At 46.9% G+C, this 17,109-nt stretch overlaps 3 protein-coding genes across 3 annotated transcripts; 1 reads left to right on the forward strand and 2 right to left on the reverse strand.

Annotated features, from left to right (window-relative positions):
• Positions 1 to 307: 307 nt before the first annotated feature.
• On the reverse strand, positions 308 to 5,698 carry F5Y00DRAFT_251405 (chromosome-associated kinesin KIF4B; the record flags this gene model as incomplete). Its single annotated transcript, XM_048009821.1, has 7 exons — positions 308 to 868; positions 927 to 2,140; positions 2,171 to 2,254; positions 2,288 to 4,370; positions 4,449 to 5,080; positions 5,135 to 5,458; positions 5,563 to 5,698. 7 exons carry the CDS (start codon positions 5,696 to 5,698, stop codon positions 308 to 310), a joined length of 5,034 nt encoding a protein of 1,677 aa, XP_047867862.1.
• Positions 5,699 to 10,220: 4,522 nt separating this feature from the next.
• F5Y00DRAFT_228227 (ERCC4 domain-containing protein) lies at positions 10,221 to 12,784 on the forward strand. Its single transcript, XM_048006597.1, has 3 exons — positions 10,221 to 12,322; positions 12,375 to 12,580; positions 12,653 to 12,784. Exons 1-2 carry the CDS (start codon positions 10,479 to 10,481, stop codon positions 12,394 to 12,396), a joined length of 1,866 nt encoding a protein of 621 aa, XP_047867863.1. The 5' UTR covers positions 10,221 to 10,478; the 3' UTR covers positions 12,397 to 12,580; positions 12,653 to 12,784.
• Positions 12,785 to 13,648: 864 nt separating this feature from the next.
• Positions 13,649 to 15,735, reverse strand: F5Y00DRAFT_203732 (uncharacterized protein). Its single transcript, XM_048005401.1, has 2 exons — positions 14,355 to 15,735; positions 13,649 to 14,295 (listed from the first exon to the last, which is right to left on the reverse strand). The coding sequence occupies exons 1-2, from the start codon at positions 15,481 to 15,483 to the stop codon at positions 13,853 to 13,855; spliced, it is 1,572 nt and encodes a 523-aa protein (XP_047867864.1). The 5' UTR covers positions 15,484 to 15,735; the 3' UTR covers positions 13,649 to 13,852.
• Between the last annotated feature and the right edge of the window lie 1,374 nt (positions 15,736 to 17,109).

Raw genomic sequence — 17,109 nt, forward strand, 5'->3', positions numbered from 1 at the left:
TCATTCGTTGTCTGTCTGCCGTGGAAAAATTGGGGGGTTGACTAATTAAAATTTCAAGGGAAGACCGCAAGGGTATATGGTGGCTTTTTTTCGCCTGTAAAAACATCACGAACGTCTCCAAATACAAAGTACAAGATGTACGACATGACACGAAGTAAAGAAGGGAAATACGGAACTCCTCAAACGCCTCGCCAGATGTGCACTATGTGCCTGGAAAACAATACCGAGCAGAACCCCGAGTAAGCCAAATAGCGTCGTGATTGGGGGCAAGAAAGACGGTCAGAGGCATATCACGCCAACCCCGCGACTAAAAGCAGTTGAGGCTACCTTTCTTCTTTTTCTTGTTGTTGATTGCGTTCATGCGCTCCTCCAGATGGGTTCTAGCCCTCTCGGCGTCTTGCCGCTTCTTGCGTTCCTCCTCAATCTGGTAAAGGCTGTCACGGTTCTCCCGTTGAGGCCGCTCCTTAAGCTCCTTAACTTCTGCCTCAAGGTCTTGAGCACGTTTTTTCCAGGCCTCACAGTCGGCCTTCATCTTCTTAGACTGGCTTTCGAGGTCAGTCAAAGCTTCTTCCAATGTGGAAGTCAGCTGCCTTTCAGCTTTCAGATGTCTCTCGATGCTTTGTATGCGTGCCTCCTGGTCCTCTCGGATCTGAGCTAGAGCAACATCATGGCTAGTTGGCCGGCCACCAATTGACGCTGGCGGGATACCTTGAGTTGGCGAAGTCGCGCCGCTGGGTGGCAGCGGGGGAAGGGGGATGGCGGGTGGTGGAGATGGCAAAGAGATGACGGATGCTGTCTTACGGACCTGCGAGCTCGTAGAATCAGTTCGCTTCGGTCCATCGGCAGCGCTAAGCTCCTCGATACGAGCCTAAATACATGTTAGTCTAGTAAAATAACGGGTTGGGTAGATGTAATATAAGCCTTACCTGTAAGCCGACCATTTCTTCCCGAATAGTTTCCAGCTCAGACTGCGCTTTGATCCTGGCTGCATTGGCTTCTTCTAATTGCATGTTGCGCTCGGTTTGGAGCGTAGACAATCTGTTATTAGTAAGTTGGGCTTGGTCGTAGTTAGTCTGCAGCTGGTCCTCCAACTCCTCCACCAAACGAGAGTGTTTCTTGTTCTTGTTCTCGAGATCGTGCATTCGCTTCTTTAGGGCTGCAAGCTGCTCTGTAACAGAGGAGTAGGGGTTCGTCAAATCTTCGCTGTCAGGATGAAGTATGCCATTTAGCGTAGATTTCACAGTCTCGAGGTCACGCATAATCGTGTTGTTGATCGCTGATAACTCATCGATATGACCTTCGAGCTCGACGGATCTCTGCTGCTCAACATTCAAGGCCTTCTGATCTGCAATCAAGTCCTCGATACGCTCACTGATCCTGTCAACGCTTACTTCAAGACCTAACGCGAAAGCGACTTGGGTGGCGATTTTCATAAGCTCATCGCGTGCTTCCGTAACATCGCTTTCCAGGAATCTAATGTTTTCAGCATGCTCTGACATGAGCATATCGATTTGCGCGTCGTATTCCTCCTTGGAGCTGGCCCGAACCTCGTCGATTTCCCTGGCATGGTTGTCGCGGAGCTGAGCTAGGTTTTCCTCGTGGTTCCGGAGGGCCTTCTCATGCTCTGCTATCTGTATTTCGAGCCGACTAACAAGTTCCTGATAGCCGCGGGATTCCGCAGATGAAATATCCCGCGCTTTAGAAACCTCTTCAAGTTGCTCTTTCGCAAGAGCATGTGCCTGCTCTAGTTGAGCTACCTTAGCAGCATTGCCATCAACGATTGTCTTAAACTTCTCGATCTCATTACGTAGCGTAGCAACAAGGCCCTGGTGCTTAGTTTCTGCTTCTTCGGATTCTTCGTCGCTCTTTGCTTGCCCTCGAGACTCGTCTATCTTCGCATACGCAGCTGCGACCTCTGCTTCAAGATCGGTGATGGTTTTCTTCATTTGCTGCTCGGTTGTTTGCAAAGCATCTAACGCGGCGTTATGTTTACTCTCCCAGCTGAGAAGCTCAGCTTCGAGATGAGCAATCTTAGCCTCGTGGGCTACGCGCAACTCGCGTTCTTGTTCGCTCACATCCTGTGTCTGCGTCGTCGACGTTGATCGAACCTCGGCAGCTTCCCCAATGGAAATGCGCAGAGCTTCCACCTCATCAAGAAGTTGTTTTTCACGGGCAGCATGAGTTTCTTGCATGTCGAGGAGTTGTCGTTCGTTCCTCTCTAGCTGCTCCTTCAATGCCGCAACCATTGAAATGTCTATAGGACTAGACTTCAAGCTGGATCGCTCACGTGTTAAACCTGAAATGATTGTCATCTTGCTCTCCATTTCCTTCCTCGCGGCGGCGACGTCAGCCTCTAGCTCCTGAATACGCTCTGACCTAACGTGTAGCTCATGCATGGCCGAGTTTAGATTAAGATCGAAGTTCTGCATAACATCGGGCTGTTGCTCGAAGTGTTCAGCTGCCATATTTCTGAGCGTTGCGAATGATCGATGTGCACGATCAATTATCATCACATTCTGACTGGACTTTCGGCGAATTACTGGTGTGCCCATCCTTGGGGATGGCGGCTCTGCGTATTTGGCCTTGGCCACTTCGGTTTTGAGCTCTTCGACCATATCCAGCGTTTCCTGGTGCATTTCCTCCAGTTGAGCGTACTTATCGGCAAGTTCCCTCTCTGCTGCCTGCTTCTCCTCGGCCAATGCCCTTAGTCTCTCTAACTCGGCGGTGAGAGCTTCACTGTTATCGGCGCTCGCTGTTTCGGTTACCGGAGTGGCCCTAGACTCAGAAGGCTTAGACGCTTCGCTCTCCGGAATATCAACAGTAGTAGGGGAATCCATAGCTGATGATAATTCCGAGGATAGCGATCGCGATAAGTGCGTCCCATCTTTGGCGACGCTCGATCTCATCTCGGATAAAAAACTCTGAGGCCTGGTCTCGTTCGGAGAAGTTATTGATAAGATCGAATCGCGGTGACGGTTTGGGTGCCTTGCCTCATCGACCTGGTCCTGTAATTCTGCTAGGGTGCGCAAAGCCTCTTCGTATTTCGCATGGAGCATGTCGAACTCGTTGATGGTTGACTCGTGCTCGACTCGTAGGGCGACAAGTTCTTCGGTTACGTTCTCGAGTTTGTCGGCAATATATTTGTTTTGCGCTGGACTCTGCGGTGGGTAGTCCGTAGGTGTCGGTGCCCTCTCTGGTGTATCAATACTTGAGCCGACTGCTTCATGATCGCTGGTGGTATCGGGGTGATCTTGGTCGTTGGCTTCTTCTTCGGTACCTTCGGCGACTTCAGGAAGAGTTCCTCTTCTGCCTAAACTTTGTCGGCTGACGTGGCTCTTGGTCGATCGTTCTGACATGGTACGGCGGTGTCCGATTCCGTTTCCGTGCTCGGATTGGGCGTCGGACTCCTTGCCATCTGGTTGGATATGATCCAGTTCGTGGAGGAGGCTGTCGAGTTTGCCCAGGCTTCGCTGGCGTTCAATAACCTGTTCAAGGCGGTCAATCTCGCGCTGCATTAACTCCTGATCTTGATCAGACTCAGCGAGTCTCTCCTCCAAGGTTGAAATATATTCCTCACAAGAGGCTTCATTATCTCGGATTCGCGCGATCTCTTTGCGTAATTCTAGGACGATGGTAGCATTCTTTTCTTCGCCAGATGTGTGGCCATCAAGCTTAGCTTCCAAGTCGTGAAGATAGCTTTCTGTACTAGCCTCTCGATCCATTAGTTTTTGTAACCGTTTTTGCAGCTGAGTGTTGATTGTTTCCACGTAAGCACACTTCGTTTCCTTCTCAAGAAGGCTTGTTTCCGTGCTTGAGAGCGTGGCCCGTGTGCTGGTGAGTAACTGCTCGAGCGATTGTATCGTCTTCTCATATTCCAACACAACTTGCTCTACAGCTTGAGCAAACGAATTAGACCGATTCAACCTTTCTGTTGCTGTATCGCCCACGTGATCGTCCAGATCCTGGTTCTCGGCAGCTTCGTTGTCACGGGCCTTAGCCATTTCCGCAATGAGCTTAGCATGGCGCTGGCTCAGGCTATTGTAACTTTCCTGAATGTCTAAAAGTTGGTCTTGTAATTCCGACTCCCGTTCGTTTTGCCGTTCGGACTTCTCGTTTGTCGCAACATTGCGACGCTCACCCCCACTACGTTCTGCATTTCGGATCTGATCGCGTAGGAAAGCAACTTCGGCTTTCAGTCGTTCAATGATTGCTTGTTTGTCCCCTTCCTCTACCTGCTGGATCCTAGGTTTGCTCTGAATAGCTCGGGCTCTTTGCGCGTACTGTACAGTGTTGAGAGTTTCGCTTAGGTGAAACTCAGCCGGAGTCACACAGGCGATCATATAAGTGATGGCGTTCCCACCAAGGGAATCCTGGAGTAGCCTAGTCAATCTCGAATCACGATACGAGACATGAGACCCGGCCTGTCGAGATGAAAGCTGCGATATAACCTTTCCCAAAGCAGCAAGGCCAGCATTAATAGAGATACCTTCCTTAGCCCGCTCGCCCTGAGCGCCAGTATTCTTTAGGCGTTCGCTACCAGCTAAATCAACAAAGTGAAGTTTGCTATCAGTTGTAACCCAAGTCTCAGTTCCGGTCATAGCTTCTATCGGAACCGAAAACCTCTTGTTAGCTCCCTGGGCAGTCTGCGATTTGCTCTTGCGCTGTACTAGATTCAAACTGAAGACGGCATGTGAACGCGAAGATTTAGCGTTAATGGCTGTCGCATCAGTCTGTCGAATCGTCGAACCAAAGTTTAAAGCATTCATAAGATCATCCACCGAGTTAATATCAATCTGTTGCAGGCCAGTAAGGATGATGTTACCCTTCTGATCTTCACGAATTGTGACGTTACTTCGCTCATATTGCTGAAAGTGGTCTGGCACAAGCAAGTCGCGAAGCTGCTCATTGTAAATCTCTACATACGTTGCTTTCAACTGCCAATTCTTTTCACCCTTTGGTGTTGGCGTCTGCAACGAGTATCGCGCCGGCGTTCGCAATTGGGACATGGAACTACGATTCGAACTTTTCGGGGGGCCTTCCAACTTCTCGAATAGAGCCATCGCAGCTCGCGGGATTACACCTACCCGGAATGCAGGTCAGTATTGAATATTTTACAAATTCAGAATTCACTTACCCATAGACTCCAAGTCGCCTTGCTCATTAGGTCCAGATGTTCCCATCGTGTAGGACTTTCCCGCACCAGACTGGCCGTATGCGAGTAGAGAGACATTGTAACCTTGGATAAAGGCGTTAATACTGTCTTGCAGGTATTCCCAGACCCCTTCTTGGTCAACATCAGAACTGAAGACTCGGTCGAATACGAAAAGCTTTTTTCCTTGTGGTGAATCGATGGAAATACCCGTATTCGAGGTGGTCTGCACCATAGACCGTTGGAATCGCTGGGGAATAAGTTCGTAGCCGGGATCCGTAGGTTTTAACGGTGGCCGCACACGAACGGCTACCCATCAACTGTTAGCGTTGTGATCTGTTGTTATCAAACCTAAGAGGGCCTCCTAGGGATATATATGATATGATACTCACCAACTTTTACAGCAGTGCGACCCCCATCCTCATCCGAAGCTCTACTCCCCCCAACTTTGCTGTTCATACTTAAGCGGCTACTGCTTCTTTGTGCCGGCTTCATCATGGCGCTTGACGGTCGTGGTAAGCCTGGTGATCCGGGAGGAGATGTTGCCATAACGGCGTAGGGAACCAGCCTGGTAAATACCTATACGAGGGCCAAGCCAGTGAAGATATGCGATATTACTATGCGAAATATCGAAGAGATGATCGATCCGGAGCGGTGGAAAGTTTAGGACGAATGAGGCGATGAATGAGGCGATTGTGAGCAAATCAATCAGGTCGTCGAATCGTCGAATTATAAAAGCCCAAGCACCCAAAAGTGCCTTCTGAATAATGGGTGGGAAACCCTTCAACCCAGGAAGGTTGTCAAAACTTGTCTATGGTATAGAAACGTCATGCGTCGCATGTAGTCGCGTATATTCGTAAGTATTCGCATGTATTACACGATGCCGTCGCTAATGCGCCTAGGACATTTTTCTTGTCGCGCGTGGTCGTCGAGTTGACTGACTCTATTCTCGAACGTGGACGGGGAACGGCGATCAGAATTAGGGGGTGGAATGAAAATTTGGGGTAGCACTTGTTTATTATTTAGGCCAGGAACGTGCACTAAAAATCCGACGATTGATTACCCATCTACCTCTATGTACCTGGACTAGACTATGTCGTTGCTTGCTTTCTTTTGCTGCAGTGAGTGCAGTGGGTGCAGTGGATTCAGTGGATTCAGCAGTGGGATTTAATCGTGGGATACCTAAGCAGGGGGTGAACAGGGGATGCAGGGATGTCGCGCGCAAAAGTAACTACAGGGGTCCACTCCCCGGTCCACTCCCCTATCAGAACTAGACGGTTACCAAAAAGAGTCAAGAGTAAATTAAACACGTCGCTTAATGCGAAAACGCATACCAATATTGTCCTTAGGTAGTTAATATATGGCATATGCAATATGTAATTAATAACAACATAACTGCCCGGCACTTTTTACTAATCCCGTAGTTACCTATGTATTAGCCTACCTACCTTCAGATTTTATAAGAGCGGCAACGGATTTGGGAGAGAGATTATTCTATACCTTAGGTACATAGGTGTACGATCGGATGTTGACTTAGATCCTGCAGGTTCGTTCAAGTTCGTTCAGTGGATGCAACTTATAAAGCCCCGAAGCATACTTCGTACAGCCCTTGATGCCTACCTATCTAGGTAGATACCCGACGTTGTCATCCCATGTTATCCTAGAAGTTGGAACCTATCTCATATCCCAGAAGTTCTACGTTGCAATGGTGTCACTGCACAATAAGTTGTGCTCCGTGCGGGACAAACTGAGTCTCGTTCCCGCCTTTCAGAAAGCCGATACCCAAGAATGGCAGTTGGACATCCACGTTTTTGCCATGCATATTGCCATATCCAAAGGTATAAAAGACAGTATAAAAGAAATATTTAAAGGAAACCTTAATTGTTTGTCTTCGATATTTCCCTGTCCATGCCGATTTCTACTGCAAGGAGACACCTTAGAGAAAGGACCCTTAATACCAAAAACTCTTTAGTTGGGATCCTTTTCAGTGGGACAGCTACATATAAGTACCTACATATGTATGTATTGTACATTAGGTAGTTAACCTAGCCTAATGTACGTCTTATGTACCTAACCTAAGGCAGCCAAGGTCACCTAGCGTGAGATATGTGAGATGGAAGACAAAGCCCACATGCATCCATGATCTGCTTCGTACACGTACATATGTACCTAACCTAACATAAACTACGGGCAAACGGGCTATCTTGGCTCCAACGGAGCACATACCCACTTACGCAGATGTTCTAGCACCGAATGTAGCACACGAGAGCGGGTCAGGATGGCCGAATTGGTCCAAGTAAATCCCGAAAGCTGATTTTTAAGAAAGCAACGGCGCCAGAGCGGTTCCTTTTCGTGATGTAGGTCTAGTGTAGGGGTGATATCAAAGGGGGAGAATGTGCCAAAGGGGAAATCAGCTGCAGGCATAAATGCCACTCTCGCATCGTCCATCTCAATTCTATCCAACCAATTGCTTACTATACGATTTACCCAACTTTAAGAATGTAATATCAAGAGTTGCCTGCCACTTTTTGGGCCAAGTAATTGACCATCGAAAAGAAGTATTTTATGTATAGATGTTAATATTGCTACATCGACGGTGATTTAGAGTAGCTGTATTGAATTCTGACAGATTGATAATCAGAACGAACCACGTAGTATACGCAATTATGGCGTCGAGTATCAGGTCGCACAATCGTACCACAAACCGTTAACCTGTCAATCATATCCTTTTTTACTCCCCCCACGAAAACGACATCTTCGTACCAACGAAGATCATCATCTACATAATGTATGTAGGTCACGGATAATAAGCCCATTACATATCGTGGGCCGCCATAGTAAAAAACGATAGTTCGTTAGCGTCGGATATGTCACTGTAAAATATTAAAAAGGAAGGGAAAAAAAAGCCTCATAGCAACTTCATATTTCCATTCCTCGTCAGTCAAAAGCGTATTCTATACTAACTCACAATACTAATGCTCATAAATTGTAAGGCGTCTTTATGAAAAGTACCCGGCATTGCACGCTCATCGCTCACGGACCCCTCGATCTTGTGGATGTCACGTGTATGTCGCAGTCTTAATCTCGAGCAACTGTTCCAGCCATGACAGCATGATTCAAGCGTCAAGACGCATGTTTCAGTTCTCTTGCCGGAAGATAGTCGCCGATGATCCTTTGATCTTAATTGACTGGCCCTGAGCGTTGAGGCGCTTAACTTGCCTCCTCTTCCTCGGGGCGGTCGGGGTCCAAGCCCTCCAGCTCGGCCAGTCGGCAAACGCCCCACGGGAATGATGCTAAGAAGGGATTTCGTATCATGTACCTATCCTTTCAGCACATCTAGATCCCATGGTCAATGCTCTAGCTAACGCTCGTCACAGCCTGACCCGACAGCTGGGGACGGCTAAGGAATCAAACTACTCTATCTACTTCCCCTGAAAATGATCGACATTAAAAACGCTGGCCTTCAAGTATGTAGCTGCATAAATAGGTAGATATGCTTTCATGCACATTTCTCCATAACGTTTGACAATATATATCTCACCAATAACCTTAAATTGATATTGTAGAAAATTCTCTATACTCTAGCATCCTCTAATCGCGAAAGTAGCATCTATATAGGTAATATTACAATTACACGCAGGCGTTATAGCTTCAAGGTCAAATAGGCGGGGCCGCTTCAGGTTACACTGGCTCATCCAACTGCCGGTGGGCTATGAAACAAACGTCTATGAACTCGATCGTTAACATATGGCATATATGTCTATACCTGTAATTGTTTAGCAAGGTGTTTATTTTAATTACGTATTTACAGACACTTGTACACATCTCATAATAGGTAATTTACCTAAGTCATAGCTTCAACGTCAAAACAAAGCAACGACATAACTACCATATTCAACTCTAATACTAATCATTCTCATATTCACTCTTACTAGGTAATAGTACTCAGAATCGATATATTATACATAGGTCAACTACAATCCAGACAATTATTGTACAGTATTTAGCTACCTGTCTAGTATTTTATCGTTAAACGTGTTGTACGTAGTGACAGGTTCCTTGGTCATTGTGATTGATGGCAGATGATGTTTCGATGATTCGAACATCGGCATCAAGAATGAGGTATCCACGCTATCTTCAGCCAGGTGAGAAATCTGAATAGAATTTCCGTCCGTCTCATCTGAATATATTTCTACATATGGTTCGACTTCCGACATAGAAAAGTAAGTATCTGCTCTGCTTATTGTAGTTAGATATCCAAGGAATCCCCATAGCTTGTCTTAGAAACTGAGGTCTCCTTTCAGGTCTATCAGTTATCCGATTTAGCTAGATTCCGCAGCTGCAATGCGCAATGCACCCTTACTGAAATCTCCGGCCGTGCGTGCGTTTGAAGCTTCGTTGATCATGATCTGATTCCCCAATCCCCCATGCTCAAAAACCAAGCTTCGTGCAGTTGAGGTAGTAAAAAGTGATCGTGCGCAACCAATGCGGCACGGCAAACCCAGTTTTCTTTTCCCAGGCTTAATGTTCCACATGCATCTGGATTCTGCATTCTGCGGGTGACGATGAACAGCCAAGACCCAAGTCTGCTGAGTTTCCACTGATCCCACTGATCCTACTGCCTGAGCGTGCATGCATACCGGAAATTCTCCTATTGCTTGCAGTGGAAGTTTAGTATTCCTGGGTTAGTTAGTAAATATATTAAACGATGGCCCTGCCGTCTTGACCAGAATAATTGTCAACTCTACCGCATCCTAGCGTCGCGAAAAGCGGTTTTGCGAGCTACACTCTGGAGGGCATCAATCGCATCCAGAATATATGACACAGATAACCTCGGACTAAGAGCTTTTGCCAAATGAAGCAATCAAAGTCCCGTTGCTAACAATGCAAAATTCAGACGGTACATAACTTTTAAGCGTAGGTAAGAATAGCTAAGAATTGAATAGGAACTCCAATTTACAATTTACATCATGGGTGAGAAACACGGTCCTAAGTCAACGGCAAATATTATCGAAGTCGGAACTTCATATATTGCATAATGAAACGTCTATAACTAATAACTGTATATATGGGCAAGTATCAATTCTAAAGGAAGGGCTGTATGCAAAAAAAGGACAATTATTGTATCACGTGCCTCGCGTCACTGTCGCGACTAAACAATTACGCGTTGTTTGCCCAAAATCGGATTTTTAAACTTATCGATTAACGTTTCGTCCGTAGCGTAGGCAACACTAATTTGACATATTAGCCTTTGCTACTACCAGTTGGCTTGAATCCGCATGTTTCAGAGCTATTTACTTGCTCAGCCCATCACCTTGGTTATGTGAAAATGGCAGCCGAAGTTATTAGTCTGCTGTCATCGAGCCCAGCTGCACCATCCCGACCAATTCTCACTACCTCCCCCGAAGTCTCTCCGCGGATAGGCCAAGCCGCTCCCTCTAGGGCCCTGGATTATGATTCTCATAATTTAACCGCGGTGCCGCCTCCAAAAGGACACAATGGACAATCAGACAAGAGATCTCATGGCTCAGTCACCGGCGCGAAGCGAACCAATAGCGGGCATATACGGCAAGATAACGACTTTTTATTCCTTTCGGATGAATTCGACACAACTGGGGACCTTGACGGCAATGTAGCGAAGAAACCCCGTGCCTCAACTTCTACGACGTGTCTCAAGAAAAGGGAGGATACTAGTTTCAAGAAAACTAAATCCGCCACGGGTTCTTCCAAGGGTCACGAGCGACTTTCACCAGTTGCACCGAAACGATGGAACTCGGCAATCGACCCAATAGAACATAGCAGCTCCCCCGGCAGCTTTGCGGCTCGCAAAGTCCAGAATAAACCAGATATTTCATCGGACCCGTTCGAAAGCCCACCAAAGAAGCAGACAGCTACCAATGCCAAATCATCTCTATTAGACTTGTCAAGCGATCCATTTGGGAGTTCTCCTAAACAAGACGTTCATGAATACCAACCATCGAAGGCACAAAAATTATCGGCTGATGACACATCCGATTTCAGGAGTAAAAAGTCGTCGAAGACGCCTATAGTCATAGACCTTTCCGATAGCGAACCGGAAAGCCCTAAGGGAATTGGCCTATCCAAAAAGTCGAAGCAAAACGGAGCTTGGGATCCAATATCGAGCTCGATGCCAGAAACTAGAGTGCTAAGGCAAGATAGCCCGACGGACTCGGATTCTGACTTGCCCGAATTGAGCGAAATCAACTTCTCAAGATCAAAGAGACGCAGATACAGTCTATCACCTTCTCCGCCTCGTAAGAAGTCCAAAACCACAGCCAAAGTTCCGGCCGCCAAAAAGACGGCGGGGCCAAAGAAAACCGAAGAAGACAAGGAGCAAGAAAAGAGGCAAAAGGCAGAGGCTCGGGAAGCGGAAAAAGAACGGAAACGAGTTGAAAAGGAGAATGCAAAACAGCAGCGAGCAACCGAAAAAGAAAAAGAGAAAGCCTTGGCCGAAGTTAATAAGCTCAAGACTGATAGGAAGGTTGCCGTACCTGAGATGATTGTGGACCTTCCCAACGTCTTGAGCGTTGGCGTTAAGGCTCAGATAGAGAAGCTACTTGGTAATATGGATGTCCAATTCGAGTACTGGCATAGCTACGTCAACAACGTCGTGAAGTGGCGGCGAAAAGTAGGCTCCAAGTACAACGAGGAGCTCGGACACTGGGAGCCGATCCCAATGCGCATCAAAGCGGAAGAGCACGTCATGGTCATCATCGAAGCTGCCGAATTCGTTAAGCTCGTTCTCGGCCCCGAAGGCCAAGATCTCGAAGCTCACGTTCTCAAGATGAAGACGAGCTTCCCCGGCAGCGCATTGATCTACTTGATAGAGGGCCTCACGCCTTGGATGCGCAAAAACAGAAACATTCTCAATCGGAGGTTCGCGTCGGCGGTTCGTGCTCTCGACACTAATAACGTTGCGGAGTCTACTACTTCGTCCAGCCAGCCCCGACGCCGGAACAACAACGCTCAGCAAGAGTACATCGACGAAGATATCATCGAAGACGCGCTGCTCTCTCTGCAAGTCGTTCACGGGGCCCTAATCCACCACACGAACGTGCAGGTCGAAACGGCGGAGTGGGTCGCCGTATTCACGCAGCACATCAGCACGATCCCGTACCGGAAGGCGCGGGACGCGGCCACGGACGCCGGGTTCTGCATGGAGGTCGGTCAGGTGCGAACAGGCGAGGATGCGAAGGATACCTACCTCCGCATGCTGCAGGAGGTGACGCGCGTGACGGCGCCCGTCGCGCTCGGCATCGCCGCCAAGTACGGCACCGTAAGTCAGCTCGTGCGCGGGCTCGAGGAGGACGGGCCGCTCGCGCTCGAAAACTGCCGCAAGTGCGCCGACAGAGACGGCGCTTTTTCGGATCGCCTCGTGGGTCCCGCTATTAGTAAGAGGATGTACAAGATCTTTACCAGTCAGGACCCGGGAAGTATGGATGTGTAAAATAGTACTTAGGTTAGGCACTTTTGATAACTTACCATAGCGGCAGAATGTAGGTTCGTGGAATGGTTCCAACCTATTACAATAATTCCATGTATAATAATGTTTCAATTCAGACCAAATGATTCCACAAGGCTTACAATGATTCCACAAGGCTTACAATGATTCCATAGGGGTTGGAATGATTCCAAAAGGGTTGGAATGATCCCAAAAGTGTGGAATGCCCAGAAAAATGGGTCCAAAAGTTGAAAAAAGGCTAAAAATTTGAAAAGACTGGTCCTCGAACCTATAGCTCCCGCGTTTGTGTTACCCTATAGTGGGGGTGTTTAAACGTTTGAGCTAATGGGACGAGGTGGCCAATTTCATTGAATTAATACGAAAATTTAATTAATTTTTACCTTTATAAGTTTTACATTGAAAAAAACTTAATAATTTTTATTTAAAAAAAAATAAAATGGAACTATTCCATTTTTGGGAATCATTCCGACATTTGCAGAATGGTTCTAGGCTTTAACCCACTTTTATTACCTATCATCTAATTAAAAGCCTTAAATTGGCAGTGGGTTCCGCATTTTATTAGGCCATTCCAATTTTAGCAATCATTCCACGAAACTACATTTTGCCGCTATGGTACCTAGGTACCTGGTATTGATTAGAGAGTTTTGGTTTTGAATCCAGTTTATTTGTTACAATGCAGTGTCGTTTATTTTAAAGAATTCCGGATCAGTTGGCGACTGTACGTCTTAAGCGCTTGCGTCCGTTGGGGGTTTATGTATACGGCGCTTAACAGCGTGGCCATAGGGTGGCCGCGTTGTAACGGCCTATATTAAGGCAACCTCCCACCACCAACTCCGACCTAAGGGGAAGTATTTTCATAAATGGTTTAACGGTATGTCTCAAATTATACTTTTATCGTAAGTTGTATATACATGGTATGCGCGCATGAGGCGCTTCTCCCCCGCCGTGTACTGACTACGGCTAATCACCCCAGATCTGTCGGGGTAGGGGGTTTGTGCTCAGCAGCAGAGGGCCAAAAGTAAATATTGGCCCTCAAGACCGCCGGTAATGCATTAATTCTCGCCTGTAGTGATGGTGTTTGCCAACTCTATGCCACGGAGCGATTCTGAAGATTTCTCGAGCTTTGATAGCTCTATTCTCATAGGCTCTTAGCAGCATGAGTGTCTAAACGATCCACATCCACTAGTAGGCGAAGTGCTGATGTTGAGTACTAGCTCCGCTCATGATTTAGCCATTAAGGCTTCAGGCGTAGCGAATCCGGTCTTCTTAGCCTGGGCCGCGAGGTGTTTGAGGTGTGTTTCGGTCAGTAGCGAAGGAATGGCGTTTAAGGTGTTCTCAACCTCGGTTCTTACACTATCGACCGAAGCAAACAGGGAGTTATGATGGCTATCCTTATTTATCTCAGTTTCTATAAGATGGAGTTTCTGAGCAAGAGTCGATACGCTGTATGGAAGATCTGTTAAGGACTCAGGAAGCGGCCAAAGCCCATGACGGTGAAGCGCCTGGATGATTTTCCCGAGTGTGAGAGCCAAGCATCTGTTTTTGTTGAAGGAGTCGCATTGCCTGCAGAATGATACGTCGTTCCGGACAAGACGCCCGATAATATCATTCAGGGGCTTGAGAAGCGACGTGATCGTGTCCAACCGGACTTTCTCTATCCTCTCTGAGGTGGTATTTCATAAGCTATAAGAAGCGCAATAAAGGTTAGATGATTAGACATACCATATATTTCAGGCGGCTCCAAGGCCCCGACATAACGCAGATTGTTACCCGCCGAGGCGGAGCTATTCATGAGCATCCCCTTCGCCATACTCTCGAAAGCAACCCGATCCCCAAGTTCCCACGAAATCCACAGTCGTTCGTGACAGAACTTCGTTCGTAAAGATTGGCCAAGCTTTTCGCATTGGTTATGCGTAGAGCGCGACCAACCTTTGGCCCACGGCCGCAATACGTGGGCCATGTCGTATTTATCTGTCAAGACGCAGAGGTTGTAGAAATGCGTCGTGTATACGAAATCCTCATAGCCGGGGACCTTGTCGAAACGGCCGTGGATGATGTTAAGGATGATTGTCATGGCGGCGACATTGTCCTCAGGTAATTTTACCACCCAGTCCGATTTCTCGCTCCCCGGTTGCGCCTTTTTGCCTTCGGAAAACGCTCCGTAGAGCATCTTCTTGAAGAAAGGCGATGACCTCGCCATGGTCTTAGAACATACTACAAATTCCGTCGCCTGGGGGCCCACGGTGAGACATAAGTCGCCATTTGGATCGGTATAAGTCTTGAACGGCCTAGGAGTCGACTCTCGTGCAGTTGACTGTGACTGAGAAGTAAACGAAGTAGCGGGGGTTACAGTGCCGCTTGATACAGAGCTCCTTGATATAGAACTCCTTGATCGTGAGATTGGTGAAGGGCTGGCCGGGGTGGTAGACCTTCCAATGCTGAAAAAGCTTAGTTGTGGGTTGGTCGGATTCCTCGACTGGTTCGTCTGAGTTGCTTGAGGCGGAATGGTTTGAGGTGTAAAACTGGGGATGTCATTGGTAGTTTGAGGAGTAGTGGTGCCAAATAAAGATACCGGAGTTTGAATGGCTTGCTTAGGGCCTCCAAATAGAGTCTTATGAGACCTTTTATGTTGAGGAGTTGTGGTTGGAAATATGGCGCTATTTCCAATCGTCTGCTTAGGTGTTTTTGTCTTCCGAGGTACGCCAAATGCTGATGTCGATTGGCCCGACACCGTAGTCGAGCTTCCCCAGAGGTTTCCCGACGTTCCAAACGAAGTAGGCTGGCTCACAGGAGCTTGGCTCACGGGAGGCTGGCTCGCTCCAAAAATGGGAGGTTGGGAAGCCATCGTCATCGCATTGCTTAACAGTTAAGCCTTAACTAGAAGCAAAAGCCCACGGAAAATTTCTTACGCGTAACCCCAAGTTTTTGCGCTCGCGTCTAGCTGATAGTAGATATAGTAGATATAATAGATCGACTCGTACCAAACTTGAGCTTTGAGCTAAATTGAACCAGATTATTCGCTAACCAAGCTTCGGAATATGACCCAGATAAATCACAAAGCAGGTAGTTTGATTAGTTTGATCGCAAATGTTTTTCTTAAATGGTCATGCATCAAAGTGGCTTCCGGTAGGGGGTTAGGATCGATGTCCACTTACCGCCAGACGCATTGACCACTTTTCGTGTTGTAGCATAATCAAATTAAAAAACGAAAATGAAGGTATTTTAACCTTTAACTCTGACAAACTGGTGCCATCTTATAAAATCATGAGAAAACAACCCATTTTATATATAATACACCTGGCACCCGCTCATGTGCATGAGCTGGGTTACCTATCATCTGCATTTGAACCCCGCCTCACACAATAACAAAAGGCTCAGAAGATGATGAGATAGATTGTGTATCCGGGGCTGGCGGGGAGACACGTATGGTCGGTATCCATACAGTCTATATCGAAATATCAGCACTGTATCTGCAGATACGGGGCCCAGGTCAATTAACTAAGACGCGTCGTGACATAACCGGGACTATTTCGAAGCTAATAAAGGAAATTAAATATGCGATTTGCACATCCAATTCTGCGGAGGTGGCGGGCGTGCGCTGGCATGAATGAGCAGTATCTAGTAGGTTATGACATCTCGACGTCGTCCTAAGAGGTGGTTTGAAATGAGACATTAAAGATCGAATAGGAATAACACCATATAGTATCTACGATGTGATTGGTGAGGCTATATGCGACAACGTTGTATTCGTTAGCCTCATATAGGTAGGTACCTATAGGTATACGCCTAGCTGGTCTATATACAATACATTAGGTAGTGATGAATGCGATAAGTAACACTTTACTAATTGGGTCCCAGGTAGATTACTCCCGATAAGTTTTATCGTCAATACATTGCTACGCCGCTCTCGACCATTCGAATGAAGCTGTATCAGTCTGGGCAAAAAATACTCTGCGCAATGATCAGGACTACGTTTAGAAGTATCGTTTCAAAGTGGCAGAGGTAACTTTTGTATTAGTTACGTACCTAGGTACCTAAGTATATTGGATTAGGTCCTAAATCATATGAACAGAGCGGCGTCAAAGATGGCTTTCGTTAGATGGTATCTACTTCGGTAGTGATCACCATATTATCTAACATGAGGCGAATACCAGCAAGTCCTAACTGATCCCCGCAGACTGCTAGATAGTTCCTACGAGGGTTACACTATCTTTAAAGCCGCCTAGTTTATCTCTAGCCGGATTTATTTATTTGTTTATTTATTTTATTTTATCTGCGCAAACTTTACAAGACTCTCGTAACTCAAAATAGAGCAGCGTCTGCCTCGGCGAACTTCTAGAAGGGCAAATGACCCTATTAAGTAGTATGAAGAACTGACACATACCTAGAGGTCTAACTGATTTCGCGAACTACATAACATGGACGCAAATACTTGTGATCATAACAACTTCGAAGTTATCTATATACCTATAGGTAG

The sequence above is a fragment of the Daldinia vernicosa genome (assembly GCF_022497035.1).
Source record: "Daldinia vernicosa strain CBS 139.73 unplaced genomic scaffold F5Y00scaffold_8, whole genome shotgun sequence".
NCBI lineage: Eukaryota > Fungi > Ascomycota > Sordariomycetes > Xylariales > Hypoxylaceae > Daldinia > Daldinia vernicosa.